Below are 19,668 nucleotides of genomic sequence, written 5' to 3'. Positions count from 1 at the left end.
TATTGTAATTAAGTATACTGCCCTCTACCCTTTTCTTTTCCTGATTTACTTTGATAGTGCTTGAGTGATGCGACAGGATGTTTATGAAGATTTATTATATAGAAATGCCTTTTTTTAAATTGACCCAGAGTGACATTGGATTGCCCCAGTGTCATCAACAGGAAAACAAATTTACAAGTGTCCCCTTGTGAGGAGGCACAATACCATAATCAAAACATAAAAATCTAATTTAAACAAAAGGGAAACTTATAATCTAAATCATAATGTTGTTATATGTCTACCAGATAGTCCTTGCATTGCCCACTGGTCGTGGAAGGCCTCAAGCGTATCGGTGGACTCCGCATGCTCCTTCTCCAGAGCCACCAGGGCACAGACAACATTTGGCAATCACTTTTTGGAGGAGGCTGTTTTCGCTCCTCCTCATCCACAGGAGGATACAAATCTGTTCTCCAGTGAGGTCAAATTGGATGCCCGGATGGACAGCCAGGTTATGCAGCACACCACAGAGATGTCATATCCTGGGTGGTAGACAATACGATTAAGGCACCAAAATCAATGCTTTAGCAGTCTGAAGTTTTGAGTCTTTGATTAATGGGTCACGTTTGTCTCTCTGGTTATCACAATCCTCATCAGAAGTTTGTGGTGGCACAGAGATTCAAATACTGGCACACAATACTGGCTAAAGAATAAGGAGCCACCCATAAATCTCAGAAGTTCTTCAATGACTTGCTCAAGGGCCACTCTATAGACCAACCATCAAACAATTCCATGTTCTTTTCTTTCCCTTTATTAAAACATTCTCTTTCCCTGAATCTCTGCTCAATCAACATCCCAGAGCTCCTGCGCTATGAATTGTAAGCCAGAGACAGGAGCAGCAGTTCTACTGAGGGTCACGTATTATAAGTACCGATGTTCTAGTTAATAGAAGTTGGTTACATCAAACAATTGTGTATGGGTTAATTAAGGAGGCTTGGCTCAGTTTCTGGCACTCTCACCTCTGGGTCAGAAGGCTATGAATTCAACCGTACCAGGACTTGTGTGCATAATCTGGGCAAACACTCTAGTGCTGCATTGTTGGAGGTACTGTTTTTTGGATGAGATGTAAATACAAGGACCTGGCTGCTTATCCGGTGATTCAGAAGAGCAGGGAGTTCTACTTGGTGACCTGGTCAACATTCCTCCCTCAGCCAATACTACCAAAAATAGAATATTCCCTTTCATCTTACTTCTATTGGTAGGATGTTGCTGATGCAGAATGCTGCAGTGTTTTCCTAAATAACAGTCACCCCACGCTTTGAGAAACTTTGATGTATAAATGCAAGATTATAATAATTTAATTATATTTAAGCAAATCAGTGCTATTTAAACAAGGATAAGTGACTTTGACAAAAACTGAATTGACTGAACAAATCTATTAGCCAGCAATCATATGAATCAGCTTACATGTCACATAAACATTTGATTTTTTTTAATGAAACATAAGACTGCTGGTTTTGCTGTTTTCATTACTTGTGTGTGACAGGAAGGAGAGTGATACAAGCATTAAGATGAAAAAAACTCACTGATACAGCATCACATGACATATACAATATTACAAGGCTGGATCTTGCAATATATTATCAGATAGTTACTGTATCATAGCATGCCATGGTACAAGACTGCAGTACAGTGTCCTTTAACTTATATAATTTTCATGTTTTTTTCTCAGATTCCAGAAGTTGTTTCCTCAAAACATAATAGTCTTCCTAACATAAGGGAATGGGTCCAAGTAAAACCAATTGCTTTGTCCTAAAATAAGGAAGAAGAGAGCTTCACCCATCCGGCCTGACTGCTCATGACACTTTCCAACCATACTAGTGTTTGGAGAATAGGTTAAGTGCTGCGATTATGATAGAATTAAATAGTTTACTGTATCTATTAAAGAAAAATAACATTCTGGAACACCTTTCTCTTTTCTCCTCCAGTTTTTCTCCTTCCTGTGATTCTTGCTGGAGGATGGTCCTATGGTGCCAGTAGCCCTATAGTACTTCACCCCAAGTGACCATACTAACCAGGTGATTCAACTGGGGGCACCGTCAAAGCTAAACCTGATCCTGTTCTCGCCCAACACACACACACACACACACACACAATTTCCAGCGGGGGTTACTGGATAGTAATCAAGCGAAAGAACCTGGGCTGATTTTTTTTCTCCCCAACTCAGCGACACTGAAGCTAATTGTACCATCCCTCTAACTGCCACGGCTCAATTTGGTGAACTCAGTGCAGACCATGAAATCAAAACTGGACGCTCCCCACTTTTTCTTCATGGTTCAGTACCACACCAAATGGTGTATTTACCCACTGAGACATTGTCTCCTATCTGAGGTACATTGTTTCTAAGTGAGAAGGCTTCTTCATAGAGCAAAAATAAAAGTTGGGTGGCTTCTACAGTGAATCAGTTATTGGCTGGCTCCTGTTACATTAAGCATCACTCGTCATCCTTCCCAGTTCTGGATGCTGTCCTGGTTCTCCAACACAATTTAAAACCACAGTGTCAGACTGGAGCAGCAGCCAGTCGTGAACTTTTAAAAAAAGAAAAGCAGGGAATGATGGAAATATATAAACAGTCAATCAGCATCTGAGAAGGCAAGTTAGCATTTCAAGTGAGACTTTTCATCATCGGAGCAGATTCTGAGGAAGGGTCCCACCCAAATATATGTTTACCTACCTTTCTCTTTCAGATGCTATCAACCCACTCTGTATTTCCATTGTTTGCTTTCTTTCCTCCTCTCCAGATAGCACAGACCTTTGCTGGGATACAGTTCCACAGGTGCTCATAGCCTCCTGGTACCTAGCCCAATTGTTCATGTGTGAGCCTAAGCAACAAGTGCCAGCAGGCTTTTCAACTGTGGAGAGGGGACCATTATAGCCAAACCCAATCTTGTCTTCACCCAACATCCACACATGCACTTGTAGGCAGGATAGTGAACAGGAGAGAGAACCATGGCTGATTTTTCTGCTCCCTAGCCAAGGAGGGAAAGGTTAATTATAACACCCTTATACTGAGATCAGCTAACTCAGCACAGACTGTGGATGGTACCTGGGACCCATTTGGTGTGTGCAGGTTAGTGGATAGTGCAACTGAGTCATCGGGGAGCTCTTTAAATTAGTCCACTCACCATCCTGCCACTTCCTCTTCCTGTTTAGACTTGGATCCTGTAAAAGCTGGCAATGTGAAGGTAAATCACGTGAAACTGCAATTTAACTGCTGGCTAACATAGGATGAACAGAGCAGAGCACCATGAACAGCAAGTAATTTAAACAATTACAAAGAACATAAATATTAATTGTTCGAGGGAGGAGGTGTGAATATATGGGTGTTCTGGCTGTGCAGCGATCTCAGATAATCTGGTGTCTGAGGTGTTTGAATCATTGAGGATCTGGAATGATCGAGCAACAGCTGGATAATCCGCAGCTCATGCTCACGCTCCTCCCTTCGCCTCTCTTCCTCCCATTTGTAGAACCTTTCTTCGGCTTTCCTCTGATAGTCCATGAAGGTGTTGATAATGGTGCCAATGTGTCTCTGAAACATGGTCCCTTTCTTCGGCTTCATCCTCTTCTTTGGCACTGAGCAATCTAGATGTTTTCAAAAGAACAGTTAAGTAAGATTACTTGGGATAAAGAAAGAAGGGCTTGCATTTCTATAGCACCTTTCACGACCTCAGGATGTCCCAAAGCGCTTTATAGCCAATTAATTACTTTTGAAGTGTATTCACTGTTGTAATATAGGAAACACGGCAGCCAATTTGTGCACAGCAAGCTCCCACAAACAACAATGTGATAATGACCAGATAATCTGTTTTAGTTATGTTGATTGAGGGATAAATATTGGCCAGCACACCGGAAAGAACTCCCCTGCTTTTCTTCGAATAGTTTCATGGGATCTTTTACGTCCACTTGAGAGGGCAGACAGGGCCTTGGTTTAACCTCTCATCTGAAAGATGGCATCTCCGACAGTGCAGCACTCCCTCAGTATTGCACTGGAGTGTCAGCCTAGATTTTGTGCTCAAGTCCCTGGAGTAGGACGTGAACCCACAATCTTCTGACTCAGTGACGAGAGTGCTAGTCACTGAGCCACAGCTGCCACCTGGTGCAGCAATGCAAGCCTGTGCTCCACTCAGTGTTCTTCTTTGTTACTTTAAATTTTTTAAACCAATTTTCACAGCTGCCCTCCTGTAGGTGCCAACTCCTTGCCAGCCACCTCTGGTACTACACCCAAGCAGCTATTTCTTGATGTGAGCCTAGATAGTAACCGTCAGCAGGCTATTCAACCCGACACTATCACCACTTGACATCCACAAAAACAGACTTTGCAAATAATGGTCAGGATCAGTAACCCTTGTGATTTTTATTTTCTCTCTCCCTAGCCGAGTAGTGCTGAGGCCAGTTAGAGTACTATTGCTCCTGGCCCAGCTGAGATCAAGCTAAGTCAGCACAGGTGGAGCTAGGGGATCTTCTGATCTATGGTGATTATGATGATAAATTAAGTATTTTTGTTTAGTTTTGGCTTGATGGCTGTCCCTTTAAGTCCAGTTACAGTACATAGGAGCTTGAAAGACAATTTAGATTAAAATCCATGTCCCCAGCTCATTGTGCTTTCATAACACAAAAGCTGGTCTACTGGCAAAGATCAAAGAGAAGGCCTGGGAGTGTCTCAGGAGTGGGGAAGAAGGCAGACTGGGACTGCCAAACAGCGAGCAGCAGACCCTGGCCCAATGGTGCACCAACACTGGGGTGGATAATGAGTGGAGAAAATACCTGTACAATATCTTAGAAAAGTAATCTGGCATTAGGCCCTTCCATTTCATACCTGTTTTGACTGTGCCAGTAATTCCTGACATTTTGCTGGTTTGTAAACAATGATTCTGTAATTATCCAGCTCATACTCATAACATTATTACTGCATCATTGCTCAGGTACACACCATGCTCAGGTTCAGTCCTTTTTCTGCTTGTTGCAGCAGGGGCCTCAGAGGCTGTGCTAATCTTCTCTTCTTCCACAGGGCCTTCTGTTTCTGCTACATGAAGAATCAAGAAAAATAGTAAATTACAACAGTAAGTTGTGCCAATCCCATTAGAACACAACAGCACTCAACCAACTTGTCTCATTAGACCCCAATAACATTCAAATAAACCAGTCTCATTAGAATCCAACACCATTCAACTAAACTCGTCCCATTAGAATCCAACAAACTCAACAACATGTAACTGAACCAGTGTTGCACTCCACCTGAAGGTGCTTAATGGGACAGTGCAGAGGGACCTTAAACCTGCATCTAACCTGTGCTGCACTATGCCCTAAGCCTCACATCCAAATGGCAAATTCTAATCTGCACCCAATATGAACTACATTCCACAACCTTAGCCTCTGTTCCAGGCTTCAAGCCCGAAGCAATATTAAATCATCTCTCCTTTGGATTTTCTCTTGCATATTTGCTTGTCTGTTCAATCTGGTTGCATAGGACAAAAATCAAAATAAACTATATATATACACACACACACACACACACACACACAATATATCTCTTACAAATAAAAAGTTTGTGTCTGTATGAATGTCGAGATTCACCTGGCCTTCTGATTAGCCTCTGATATGCTAACCATACGATATTATTAATGCTATGACTGGCATGGTCAATCAGATCCCAAGTCATAAGAAATAAAGGAGCCAAGAAGATTGGATCCTTATTCTCGCCTCTGGAGCCAGCCTCCTCACCATGTATGAGCAATGCCATGGGAGATTTTCTAGTATACATATACTATTGATTATTGTCAAGACTATCACAAGCAAAAAGACTCCTGCTGGAAAGTGCATGTTTGTGAACATCAAGTGGGAGCAGGTTTGGGCTTGGCTATGATGCCTCTACAGGACAACAGCCCCACCAAAATACTTTCTCTCGGCTCTGATATGAATAAAGACCATTTGGATGAGGTACCCCTCAGGGCAACTTTACTCCAGCATGTCAGCAGCAGAAGGAGCCAACAAGAGAAAATTGGGAAGGAAAAAAGGATTTCTCTGGAATACAGATGCTAAGACCAGTGGAGGTAGCAGGCGAAACATGTCTACACTTTGATATTTCCTCAGCAAAGGTGTGAAAACAGAGATTCAAGCACTAAATTTAGTCTATTCACTTCCTTTTCTTTTGGTCAGCCACGTGTCTGTTAGATGCAGAAAACCATCATCATGCTTAAGAGTCTCCAAAACTACAAAGAAGTTCACACACAAGTGCTCCAGAACTAGCCGTGCCTCTAGCCAAACTGTTTCAGTACAGCTATAACATCGGCATCTACCCAACAATGTGGAAAATTGCCCAGGTATGTCCTGTCCACAAAAAGGAGGACAAATCCAATCCGGCCAATTACCGCCTCATCAGTCTACTCTCAATCATGAGCAGTGATGGAAGGTGTCGTCGACAGTGCTATCAAGTGGCACTTACTCAGCAATAACCTGCTCACTGATGCTCAGTTTGGATTCTGCCAGGACCACTCGGCTCCAGACCTCATTACAGCCTTGGTCCAAACATGGACAAAAGAGCTGAATTCCAGAGGTGAGGTAAGAGTGATTGCCCTTGACTTCAAGGCAGCATTTGACCGAGTGTGGCACCAAGGAGCTCGAGTAAAATTGAAGAAAATGGGAATCAGGGGGAAAACTCTCCAGTGGCTGGAGTCATACCTAGCACAAAGGAAGATGGTAGTTGTTTATTGGAGGCCAATCATCTCAGCCCCAGGACATTGCTGCAGGAGTTCCTCAGGGCAGTGTCCTAGGCCCAACCATCTTCAGCTGCTCCATCAATGACCTTCCCTCCATCATACAGTCAGAAATGGGGAAGTTTGCTGATGATGGGTATTCTGCGGCGAGTGACTCACTTCCTGACTGCCCAAAGCCTTTCCACCATCTACAAGGCACAAGTCAGGAGTGTGATGGAATACTCTCCACTTGCCTGGATGAGTGCAGCTCTAACAACACTCAAGAAGCTCGACACCATCCAGGACAAAGCAGCCCACTTGATTGGCACCCCATCCACCACCCTAAATATTCACTCCCTCCACCACCGGCGCACAGTGGCTGCAGCTGCAGTATGTACCATCCACAGGATGCACTGCAGCAACTCGCCAAGGCTTCTTCGACAGCACCTCCCAAGCCCGCGCCCTCTACCACCTAGAAGGACAAGGGCAGCAGACGCATGGGAACAACACCACCTGCACGTTCCCCTCCAAGTCACACACCATCCCAACTTGGAAATATATTGCCGTTCCTTCATCGTCACTGGGTCAAAATCCTAGAACTCCCTTCCTAACAGCACTGTGGGAGAACGTTCACCACACGGACTGCAGCGGTTCAAGAAGGCAGCTCACCGCCACCTTCTCAAGGGCAATTAGGGATGAGCGATAAATGCTGGCCTTGCCAGCGACGCCCACATCCCCTGAACAAATAAAACAAAACACATAGAGATTCTGTTTTCCTGATATGGGATGTGCATCCTCTCTCTTTAGGGGCACACCCCACGTATATAAGTCCAGACAACTTAGGAGCAAGTTTACAAGAGCCAAGGCTCAGGGACCTCTAAGTACTTGTTGGAGTATTGCAGGAGTTTAACCAACTAAAACCATGCAGCCCACCGGCACAGAGTGCTGGTAAGCTTTCCACTGTCGTTCAGCTAGGACCACTCCACATATTAAAGCATTGGCTTGCAGCCGAATGAGAAAATCCCAGCTGTCCACTACAGTTCAGTCCCTGTACATCCCCATCGGTGAGAAAGGTTGGCTGGTCAATCAGCAATAGATCCCAAGAGTACTGCAGACCTCTCTAGCTAAGGTATCAGGTTACAGATTCTGCCACAGAGAATAGTTAGTTCGAATTCTCCATTTTTGATTCCAATCTTCCAATGTGTGCGAAAGCGATCCCAAACAGATCCCTCTTAGCATTCCCCACCCCCACCCCCCAAAAAAAAGATAGCCATTCTCTCTCCTCACAATATTATCACTTGCATCAATCACTAGTTTGGGTAAATGTTGTCATCTAATCCTTGCCTCTCCATCATTCTTGACACTTACCTATAACACTGTCTACTCCAGACTGTGGTTCAGGCAGAACTTTATCTTCTTCCTCGTCTCTGCTGATGGCCGCAGCTGGTTGGGCACAGCACGCTGTGGAAATTTAAGATTTACACTGTGTGAGTGCTCAGCCAATTTTAATAGCAAGATGTGTCCTCCCCCCTCATTGGAAATCTGGGCAGAGAGATCAGTAGTTATAGCATGGAGCACACAGGTTAGACTGCTCTCATGAAGATTCATATCAGTAAATCAGTATTTTTTTTTTCTAACCAGTTTTCTCCTCTACCTCTCCTGAAGGTGATGACTTTTGTTGGGATACAGTTCCACAGGGACCAAGTGCTCTTTAATACCTCACCCAGTGGATACTACTCATCTATGACAGTGAGTGTCGGCAGGATATTCAACCTGTCGAGATATCCAAGTCCAATCCTGACCTCATCCCACATGCGCATTTTCACCAGGCTCACTGCGTAGCGATCAGGATCAGAAACTCTCACTAAACTTCCCTTCCCCAAACCAGGGACACTGAGGCCATTTGTGGCCTTAACACCATCCTGTCTGACATCAGTAGCTCAGCACAGCCTGGGAATAGAACCTCAAACCTTCTGGGTTGTGTGACTCAGCTCCTCGTTCACGTAACTCATCAAGACAGTGAGGAAGCAATAAATCGTTAACAGTTATAACTGGTGACGGTGCAGAAGAACATAGTGCCACAGCGTAGAGATCGGCATGAGTTCAAGTTCCACTGCAGGGGATAGTGGATGGAAGCTTTGCACCCACGGTCATGGCAACAGAAGACAGGCCAAGCAGACAAAGAATAGGGGAAAAAGATATAACTAAAATTAAAAAATGGATTATATGTTGGGTTGAAATATTGAAAATCAATACAGGTAATCTCATATCTGAGATGTGTCAGGAAAGGCATTTACAACCTTCAACTGTGAAACAGATCATAAATCCATTTAAGCATATGAAATGAAAACAAAAATGCTGGAAATACACAACAGATTCATCAACATCTGTAAAATAAATTCAGGTTAATGTTCAGCTATATATTCTCCCTAACACTATGGAGCTGTGCATAACTTTTAGAGTGACATATGTCCGAGTATGTCACCAGCATTCGCTGCATTTCAAAATAATTGACTGGATGTGAAGTGTTTTGAGATATTTCTGAGCAATGTAATAAGGCACTTTTTAAAGGCAAGTCTTTTCTTTCATAATAATTGATAGTCACTCATGAGTGAGTGACATGTGACACATTTGTAATGGGGGAATAGAAGGAACAGGTGTGTCAAAAGTAAGCAGACAGGAAATTACTTTGGCTGAAGGGAAATAAAGACTGATTGTTTTACAAGGACTTCTACAACCAGCTGTGAATGTTAAAGAAGACAGTCTTTCTCGAGGTCTGTGTCTGAGTGCTAAGGGAAACTTTAAGGCTGATTCTCCAGTCAGGTGCCCATGGCATCCATAAGGAGCATTGATGTCAGACCCTAATTTTCCATCCATTTAAATTAACAACAACTTGCACTATATAGCGATTTTAACACATAAAAACGTCCCAAACTCGTTGATGGAAAATCAGGCACTGTTGGCCTTCAATCCCAACCAGTGCTCCCTGTGAGCACCATTCCTCACCGGGAACACGAGATCAGGGAATCAGCACTTTTAACTCTGGGATCAGTGCTTTGATTGTTAAAGGAGGTGATGACTTTAGGGGTAAGTGTAGTGAATGTTAAAGGAGACATGTGAATCCAGATGACTGTATCTGAGATAGTAAACATATGGACTATAGAGTAAAGTTTATATCAAGAATGTTGTGTTCATTTCTCTACTTTGTCAATCTTCCATCAATTTTCAAAATAATTTTAAAAATTCAAAGCTCCACTATTTTGTTGACAGCCTTCTTGCTTTCATGGACTACAGGTCAGTCTGTAGGTTGCGAATGGGTACTGATCATTCTAGAGAGTATTTAAAAACCCGAAGCCCACACTCCTTCAAAGGCAGAGCATCAAAACCTTGACAGCTAAAAGAGAACCCTCAGAAAGCTATTATTTTATATTTTGAAACTCATCATATCCAACATCACTCTCTGTATAAATAATCTATATCAATTACAGTTTACTTTAAAGAAAACACACTCAGGAATTGTGCAATTATTTATGATTTCCTGTGTTGCAGTCTGAATTAAAAGGTCACCTGTGACGTTTTCGGAGGCTGAAGAGGCCTGTGGTGGGCCATTTTCCAATTTCTCTTCCTCCTCCTCCTCTTCCTTGATCACCACATTGAGAAACGTTCTGTCCAGTGGTCCTTTGGCCTGGAGAAGTCGGCACCCCAGCACCGCGTCAATTTCACTGTAGAAGCGCATGGATTTGCACCTCCTGCCCGACTTCCTCTGATTCACCATGGTCCTGTATTCGTATTTCAGGTTCTTCACTTTGGCTCGGCATTGCTTCCAGTCCCGGTTGACCCCTAACGCTTTAAGGCTGTTGGAGATCCTCACGAACACATCTTTATTCCTCACTGCCCCGGCTAGCTGATCCTGGATGGACCTGTCTTTCCAAATGGACAACAAGCCTTTGATCTCCTCGTCTGCCCAATTCTTACTTGCTCTCCTTGCCATCGTTGAGGCTTGCTGGTGATCATCCAGTATTATTCACGATTTTAAAAAAAAACACAACTGCAGGGAAATGTGGATCTCTCGAAGAGGACGCAAGCTCAGAGATGGTGGAGATGGTGGTGGAGGAGGGGTGATTAGTGCTGGCTCAGGCTCGTCGACACCCACAAAAGGCAGCACAGCGCTTGGAGAATGCGTCAGCGTGTAACCCGACACTGCAGCGGAAAGCCGATTAATGCACGTCCACAGGAGGCTCAGCGCAGAGCACTTTACAACCAAACCGGTCCCAGCTCAGAGCCCGAAAAACTGCCTCTCACAACACAACAATAATGCAAAATGCAAGAGCGCCCAGTGCCAGTCCAATGGCGGCTGTGAGGTACAGGAAGGAAACAGGTTTCTTTCCCCGCCCATATTGACTTTTATTCTCGTTGGTCTTATATTAATTTAAAGTCCTTCAAGGCGGGGCGGACAACGGGAAAGAAACAGATCCGCGACAATATCTTAATCCTTATTTTAAGTCAAACGTGTTTAGATAAAACCTATCTATTATGGTTGGTTAAGTTACACGAAATATTGGAAGTGACACTCATAATCAGTATACATATTAAAAAAAACAGAAATTGCAAACCTAAAATAGATATCCCCCACAGTTTTCTCTCCTTTTCTTCCCTCCCCTCCCCTCCTGAAAACACTGGGCCAATGTAAATTGGGTGGCAACTAGAAAGCTGCTGAACACAGCTGGATTTCTGGGTTCTGCTCATTTGCACAATGTGGGCAAGCGCCGAGTGTGATTAATGCCTCATATTGAGCGCTTGTTCAATAGGGGGACAGGGATTAATGTGCTGCAGCAAGTCTTAAAGGTCTGTCACAGTTTAAACGAGTTTCTGTTGTTGGAACTTGTTCTGTAAACACAGGAAAATGTTGGTGAGCAGCCATGGCACCACACTTCAAGTAGGAGGCCATGGAAATCGTACTGCAGCAAGTACAGCAAAGGAGGGTCATTTGCTTTCCCCTGCAATGGCTGTCATATCAGCGGAAAGATGAATGAGTCAGGGAACTTGGAGGAGGTCTCTAATTCTGTCAGTGAGCTGAGATATTCAGCAAGCTTTTTTTTCTATTTGTTCATGGGATGTGGGCATAACTGGCAAGGCCAGCATTTATTGCCCATCCCTAATTGCCCTTGAGAAGGTGGTGGTGAGCTGCCTTCTTGAACCGCTGCAGTCCGTGTGGTGACGGTTCTCCCACAGTGCTGTTAGGTACGGAGTTCCAGGATTTTGACCCAGCGACGATGAAGGAACGGCAATATATTTCCAAGACGGGATGGTGTGTGACTTGGAGGGGAACGTGCAGGTGGTGTTGTTCCCATGTGCCTGCTGCCCTTGTCCTTCTAGGTGGCAGAGGTCGCAGGTTTGGGAGGTGCTGTCAAAGAAGCCTTGGCGAGTTGCTGCAGTGCATACTGTGGATGGTCCACAGTGCACCAGTGGTGAAGGGAGTGAATGTTTTGGGTGGTGGATGGGGTGCCAATCAAGCGGGCTGCTTTGTCCTGGATGGTGTCAAGCTTCTTGAGTGTTGTTGGAGCTGCACTCATCCAGGCAAGTGGAGAGTATTCCATCACACTCCTGACTTTTGCCTTGTAGATGGTGGAAAGGCTTTGGGAGTCAGGAGGTGAATCACTCGCTGCAGAATACCCAGCCTCTGACCTGCTCTTGTAGCCACAGTATTTATGTAGCTGGTCCAGTTAAGTTTCTGGTCAATGGTGACCCCCAGGATGTTGATGGTGGGTGATTCAGCAATGGTAAAGCCGTTGAATGTCAAGGGGAGGTGGTCAGACTCTCTCTTGTTGGAGATGGTCATTGGCTGGCACTTGTCTGGCACGAATGTTACTTGCCACTTATGAGCCCAAGCCTGGATGTTGTCCAGGTCTTGCTGCATGCGGGCACGGACTGCTTCATTATCTGAGGGGTTGCGAATGGAACTGAACACTGTGCAATCATCAGCGAACATTCCCATTTCTGACCTTATGATGAAGCAGCTGAAGATGGTTGGGCCTAGGACACTGCCCTGAGGAACTCTTGCAGCAATGTCCTGGGGCTGAGATGATTGGCCTCCAACAACCATTACCATCTTCCTTTGTGCTAGGTATGACTCCAGCCACTGGAGAGTTTTCCCCCTACTTCCCATTGACTTCAATTTTACTAGGGTTCCTTGGCGCCACACTCGGTCAAATGCTGCCTTGATGTCCAGGGCAATCACTCTCAGTCAGGCAGTATCTGTGAAGAAACAGAGTTAACGTTTCAGGTCAATGACCCTTCATCAGAACAGAAACCAGAAACATGTATGTTTATATGTAACAGGACTAGCTATCCTAGAAATATGAGGACACTGAGGCAGTGGAGCTTTATTGAGCCAGTTTATATATCCTAGATCCAATTTTCTGTACTCAACATCAATCATATGCTTTACTACTAATCATTAGTGACACTGACAAACTCCATCCTTCTGCTCATAAACTCCTGAATTAAGCAAATTAGTAGTCATTAGGTTAAAAGAATGATTCACTGGTCTGTACCACTTCCTTCCATCACAATGAAATGTATAAACCACAATCTCATCCCCATGATGATGATGATGTAACTGAAAACAATGGCAATCACCCAATGGTTTATTGGCTAATTGCATATTCTGATTTACTGAGGCATTCAGAGCAGAAGGTCCCTAGTTCAATCCCTGGTATGTGCTGAATTAGCTGGTGAGTGCATTGCTTGTGCTACAAATGGCCTTAGGTCTGGCAAGGGGGAAAAAATCCACATTTTCGTCCTGCTCAGGGCCACTATCCATTTTTTTCTGCTAGAAAGTATTTTTGTTGCTGTTTTGGTGAGGACAGCATTAGGCTTATCTGTAATGCTCTCCACAGCTGAATAACCTATTTACACTCACTGGGAGAACAGATTTAGAATGGCCATGTGGGAAAGGCACTGGAGAACATCTGGTGCCTATGGAACCATAATTCAGTAATAGTCAACACCTTGAGTGGAGTAGAAGGGGAGAAAACTGGACAAAGCAAAAAATAATGAAAACAATTACTGTGCCAGATCAATAGAGAATTGGTTGAGATAATCACAGAAAATGGTTATGCCATACTTCTAACAGAAATAACCACATGGATGATCTTCCAAACTGTCACAATTCTCAACTCATTTGATTAATAACATTTTATTTTCATATTGACACAAGCACCAACTAACTCAGTACAAACATAGCTGGCTGAAAGCAACATGTGGATGAGGCCCTATTTTTCAACCTACCAATCTGATTAAATAAGACCAAGAAAATAATAAGGAAGGTAAAAATGGAGTATAGGAAAAAAAACTTGCAGCTGGTATTAAGGGGAGGAGCAAAAGCTCTAATAAATTGATCAAGAAAAAGAGTCACAAAAGAGCAGGTAGACCCATTAAAAACATATTTAAATTCGATAATTGGAGAGAATAAGGACATGATAGAAATACTAGAATGAATAGTCATGTCCTATGGAGAATGATGATACAATGCTAGAGGTACATGGAAGACTAGAGATTAGTGAAAGAGAGAAACTTGCAGATTAATTTAAGCAGAAAGAAATTAAATGGATAAAATAATGGGATTGAAGCAAGAAAGGCCCAGATGGCTTCCAACTGAGGATATTAAAGAAATTAAGAAGGGACAAATTAAATAACTATAGGCAAGTGAGTTTAACATCAGTAGTAGGGTCCTAGAATTCATCATCTGGGACAAAGCTCGGGAGCACACACACATAACCCTACACTTGGAAAGGTTTAAACTGACTAGGGTGAATCAGTATGGTTTTGTGAAAGGTAGGTAATGTTTAACTAACCTAATAGAGTTGTCTGATAGTCACTGAGTGTTGGGTAGAGGAGAATCAATGGATATCGTATGCATGGATTTTGAGAAGGCATTTGATAAGATTCTGGATAAGAGACTGCGAGCATGAATTAAGGCATATGAAATTGGAGTTAACCTTGTGGCATTGATAGGAGGAAGGAGACAGAGTTGGGATAAAGGAGACAGAGTTGGGATAAAAGAGACAGTCAGATTGGTGAGCAGTGAAACGTGGTTCCCCCTAGGATTGATGCTTTTCACTTTATATATAAATGGCCTGGGTTTGGGAATAGAGGAGATTATGTCCAAGTTTACAGATGATATTAAGATAGGAAGTATAGTGAATTGTGAAGAGAGCTGAAAATTGCAAAGAATCAAGATAGATTAAACAAGTAGGTATAAAGATGGCACATTCAGTTTAATGTAACAAAGTGTGAGCTAGTACATTTTGGACCTAATAATGGCATACAAGAATATAACCTAAATGGTAAAGCACTACGTGGGCTAGATGAACAAAGGGATCTAGAGATCCAGGCAAATAAGTCATTAAAAGCTAGTTCACAAATGCAAAAGGTTAACAGGTTGCTGGATTTCATCACAAGAGGTTTAGAATACAAAAGTAACAAAGTGCTACTGCAGTTATACAGGGGATGAAATTGGGCTGGACCAGTAGCGCAAGATTGGCTCATAGTGAATCGGCAGCCTGTTGGTGCCACCGCCTGCACCCGATTGACTTCAATGGAAAAGAGAATCGGGCGTGGTGTAAAATGGGCTGCCGATTCACCATAAGCCCATGGCGTAAACCAACTTCACCCCATTGAGTGCTGATCAGACCGCATTTAGAATATTGTGTTCTGCTTTGTGGACCCCATCTTAAGGGGATATACTGGTCTTGGGAAAGTCCAGAAACGATTCACCATGATGAAACTGTGATGAAGGGACTGAGTTATAATGATAGATTGGGTTAAATGGTGTTATATTCCCTGGAGATGAGAAGGTTAAGACGTGATCCGATTAAAGTGTTTAAAATAATGAAGAGATCTGACAAGATAGATAAGGAACAACTCTTGCCTCCAGTAGAAGAATCCAGGATAAGGCAAGATAATCTTAGAATTTGCACTAAACCGGTTAAAAGCAAATCCTGGAAAAATTTCACACAAAGGATTGTGAGAATATGGAAAGCACTGCTCCAGAAAGCCATATATGCAAAGTTAATTGAGGTATTTAAAAGGGAGATAAATACTTATTTGAGAAGTAAGGGTATAAAGGGATAAAAGGCAAGGAATTGGTATTGGAAAGATACAGCTGCCATGGCTGACAAAAATGGTGGAGTATCACTACTCAAGAGACATAAGCAAAATACTTGCTGGAGGTGTGTGAAAACTAGCAGAGTGACATTGAACCATTTACCTTGTGTTGCAGGTAACTCAGTCCAGCTTTCTAACTGATCTGTCTCTTATCGGTCCATAGACATGCCATGATTGGAATAAAAATTGCACCAGTGATCTCAGCTGAGGCAGTGGTAGGGCACTACCATGGGGAAGGGAGGGGAAAATAAATCAGCCATGGTTCCCACTCCAGATTGATGTATGCCTAGGGCGTCAGGCGAGAACAGGAACAGTTCAGCTGTGATGCTCTCCACAGTCAAATAGCCTGCTGACACTCACTATTTAGGCTTACACATTAATAATAGCCGCTCGTGTAAGGTACCATACAGCTGTGTTGGTGCCCATGGATCCCACATCCCAGCAAGAGTCAGCATCTTCGAACAGGAAAAACAGCAGTTTCAATCAAGGTCGTCTTATCTTCAGAATCTTGGTTCAATCAATATTCCTCTTCAGGTCTGCCTGTCCATGTCTGACTATGGTCTCATCTTCTCTGGAGGCAGGGTTACCCTGAACAACTGGATTCATTGGCAATGTGACTCTTGGGTTCAGGAGATTCAGAACAGACATCCTCTGAAAAGCATAGTTAAGGTTAGCAGACTGAAAAAAATGAAGAATTAGGGGTAAGAATGAATTTACATTTTTATACAGCACCCTATCACTACCTCAAACTCTTCATAACCAATGAATTAATTTTTTGAGGTACAGCATTCTTGCTATGCAGGCAAAAAGTCAATTTTGTGCTGAACAAGTCCCATAAACATCAAATGAGATGACCTTTTAATCTATTTTAGTGGTGTTGATTGAGGAGTAATGTTGGCCTGGACACCAGAATTCCCTGCTCTTCTTGAGATAGTGCTTTTGGAGCTTTTACATTCATTTGGACTACTAGAACAAGCAAACAAGGTCTTGGTTTAACTGAATCATCCAAAAGATAGCACCTCCAACAATGCAGCACTCTCTCAGTACTGTACAGAAGTGTCAACCCTAGATTGTGTGCTTAAGTCTTGAAGTAGTGCTTGAACCCACAACCTTCTGATTCAAAGGTAAGAGTGCTACCAACTAAATCAAGACATAGTGTATTGCAGTGTTACACATAGGATGATGCAGAGGCAGGTGTGCATCTCATGCCATGTGAGAAGTTCATGGATTTTTTTGTCTCGGCTGCTCAGCCTCCTGAAGTAATTGGAAATAAAAATGGGGAGAGATGTAAAACGGACTGCCGACTTGCTATCACCCATTTTACACAATCACACAAAGTCAAATTTATCCCCTTGCATCCAAGGAAAACAAGTCCAACTTCCTTAAACTTTCCTCAAAACTGAAATTCCTATTATCTGGAATAATCTTCATTATTCCTCTCTCTAGCCTTAGAATATTATTGCCCTTCTATGTGGCCAGCACTAGTAGCCCTGATGGGACTTGACCAGTACCTTATACAGCAACAATATAAACTTTTTAGATTTTTTTTTACTCTTATCGCTTTAATGCTAATCAGCAGTGTTCTGTGAAGGATACGGTGCTGCTGCCCAGAGGGGGAAGGCTGAGAACTGACGGTGCCTGTGTTAGGCGGAAGAAGCCTGCTGATCCTGATGGATGAAAGTACAAACGAGCCTTTGGCGTAAATACCTGCCCGATCCTCATTGGCATGAACAGTGCTGGGAAACAGATTTCATCTATTGGGGACAAAGAAAGGCATCATGAGTAAGTGAACCTATGCATTTTTTAATGTGCTTTTTTTTGTTGCCAATTTTCTCTCCTCTTCTGAAAGCATTCTGTTGGGATTAAATTCCAATGGTGCCAGCTGCCCTCTGGTACCTTGTCATTTGTGAGCCAGACAGTGGATGACAGCGAGCTATTAGATCATAGGAGGCATCACAATCTACCCAGTTCCAGTCATTGGCTAATGTCTACACATATGCACTTTCCAACAGGGATTAATGGATAGCAGAAACCTAACTGTTCTTGGCAGAATCCAGCTAATGGCACAGACCAAATATCAAACCTAAATATCTTAACGATGAGTGAGTTCCTGCAAACTTTGTTATTTAGTAATTTCCTCTTCCCCTCCCTCCCTCCCTCCCTCCTCTGCTTCGCTGATTCCAGTCAGGAAAGCACCCCTCTATCCCAGGGGGCAAGTTTCCCCTGGACAGGTGAGGCTCATCTCGAGAGGAAAGTGACTCAATTTTATTTTTGCAAAGACCAACTTCGCAAATAGTGACTTGTTCAACGGTCACTCTTACAGAACTGCTTATAAACCAACTCCAATCTATTAATTTCTTAAACAAGATCTCTCTCTCTCTCCCTCTCCCTCTCCCCTGCCTCTCCGAAAATCCCAGCTGCATAATCATCTGAGAGCTGGCAGGCTCAGAACTAGAGCCCAGAGACACGTGGATTACAGGACTGCTGAAGATGCAAGTAATGAGGAGGTGACTGCAAGGGAATCAGTGTGAAATTCTATCGAGTTTGGAATTTGATACCTACATGTCAAACTGGAAAAGTAGCAAAAGCTGACCAGCGGCTTCAAAAAATACTGACCAAAACATAACTGACAACACAAACAGCACTGAATATAGGTCTTTGACGTGTAGCCTGAAATTGTGAGATTCAGGGTGTGGGGGGCGGGGAGGGAAGGGAAGCAATTGCGGCGTAGTTCTGGCGGGGCAGCAGTGATTTGGATAAGAACCTGGATCTGGTGGATTGACTGACGTATTGCCCCCGATATTTACAGGAAGACGGGCAGGGAGTGGGGGAGCATGTTTGCCTGGGGGGAAACCCGGAAATACTGGGCACACGGTGGTCCTGCCAAAGATCGCGGAGCAAAAGGTGGGAGGTGGGCTTGGCAAAGAATGTGTGGTATGAGAAGGGGGTCAGCAAAGATAGCAGGGCATAAAGAGGAGTCAGCAAAGATCGCGGGGCGTAAGGGGTCAGTAAAGATCGCGGGGCGTAAGGGGAGGGTCAGCAAAGATCGCGGGGCATAAAGCTTGGGATCGTGGGTATGGAGCAGTGTTCTAAAAAGCACTTATCTTCTGCAGCTAGCAGCTCCCATCTCCATTTAGCTGCCGGGTTTCCCAAGCCCTGGGAAACCTGGCTGGTCAGCGTTAAATTTAATTCAGGCTCCCAACTGCATTGCAAGAGCCTGATTTAAAGATTATGATGAGGCATCCCACCTCTCGAGAGTGGGACACAGACACGCCATGAACACCACCATTGGAAAAATGGCAGCAGACTCGTACACGGCAGGTTAGGGTTGTATTACGCAATTTAAAATTTTTAACCCCCCTTCCGACCCTCTCTCCCCAGTCGTGGCAGGATTACAATTCCCAGCAATTATGCTCCAGGAGTGAGTGGGAATCTCTTCTCCCTGCCCTCATAACATTGCACAACCGGTTTAGGAGTGTGTCGAGGAGTGTTCCTGGGCTTTCCTGGGAATTCCAACTGAAGTATCCCGATAGGACTAACAGGATGTTGGTCTGCCGAGAGCAGGCTTGGGTCCCGTTCTGGGCCTATGGATGGCCCCAAGAATTATTATCATAAGAATGATCCATCCCAAGAGAAATCGATTACTTTAAAAGTGGTCTTACCGTTCTGTAATATCAAGATTTGGAGTCAGACCTCCAGCTGAGACTCAGCTTTCTAATGTTGCAATTACCAAGCCATTTGTGTTTGAAATGTACCCAGTGCCCATGGAACT

General features: G+C 43.7%; 2 protein-coding genes and 1 long non-coding RNA gene across 3 annotated transcripts in view; 1 reads left to right on the top strand and 2 right to left on the bottom strand.

The window, feature by feature from the left end:
* Positions 1-1,453: 1,453 nt before the first annotated feature.
* LOC137327886 (zinc finger protein with KRAB and SCAN domains 2-like) lies at positions 1,454-11,107 on the bottom strand. The gene is made up of 4 exons (XM_067993777.1): positions 10,296-11,107; positions 8,097-8,189; positions 4,967-5,059; positions 1,454-3,618 (listed from the first exon to the last, which is right to left on the bottom strand). The coding sequence occupies exons 1-4, from the start codon at positions 10,717-10,719 to the stop codon at positions 3,326-3,328; spliced, it is 903 nt and encodes a 300-aa protein (XP_067849878.1). The 5' UTR covers positions 10,720-11,107; the 3' UTR covers positions 1,454-3,325.
* Positions 10,321-18,558, top strand: LOC137327887 (uncharacterized). The gene is made up of 3 exons (XR_010964568.1): positions 10,321-11,089; positions 17,488-17,678; positions 18,314-18,558. It is a non-coding gene; the product is annotated as an uncharacterized lncRNA (long non-coding RNA).
* The window catches only part of LOC137327885 (caldesmon-like), a 66,298-nt gene continuing 60,540 nt past the window's right edge, over positions 13,911-19,668 (bottom strand). Inside the window, exons 23-24 of the mRNA XM_067993775.1 lie at positions 17,493-17,650; positions 13,911-16,547 (exon numbers count right to left, since the gene is read on the bottom strand). Of these exons, the coding sequence (XP_067849876.1) occupies positions 16,410-16,547; positions 17,493-17,650 (296 nt within the window). The 3' untranslated portion in view covers positions 13,911-16,409. The remainder of the gene's footprint in view (positions 16,548-17,492; positions 17,651-19,668) is intronic.

The sequence above is a fragment of the Heptranchias perlo genome, chromosome 12 (assembly GCF_035084215.1).
Source record: "Heptranchias perlo isolate sHepPer1 chromosome 12, sHepPer1.hap1, whole genome shotgun sequence".
Classification (NCBI taxonomy): Eukaryota; Metazoa; Chordata; class Chondrichthyes; order Hexanchiformes; family Hexanchidae; genus Heptranchias; species Heptranchias perlo.
This window is presented reverse-complemented; position numbering and strand designations above follow the sequence as displayed.

Bases quoted from the DNA above. Each gene is read 5' to 3' on its own strand.
- LOC137327886 (XM_067993777.1), bottom strand. From the start codon at position 10,719: ATGGCAAGGAGAGCAAGTAAGAATTGGGCAGACGAGGAGATCAAAGGC. The intron at 8,190-10,295 runs GTGACCTTTTAA...AAATTTCCACAG, and splicing joins AGCCTCCGAAAACGTCACAG to CGTGCTGTGCCCAACCAGCT. The intron at 5,060-8,096 runs GTAAGTGTCAAG...TTCTTCATGTAG, and splicing joins TGGAGTAGACAGTGTTATAG to CAGAAACAGAAGGCCCTGTG.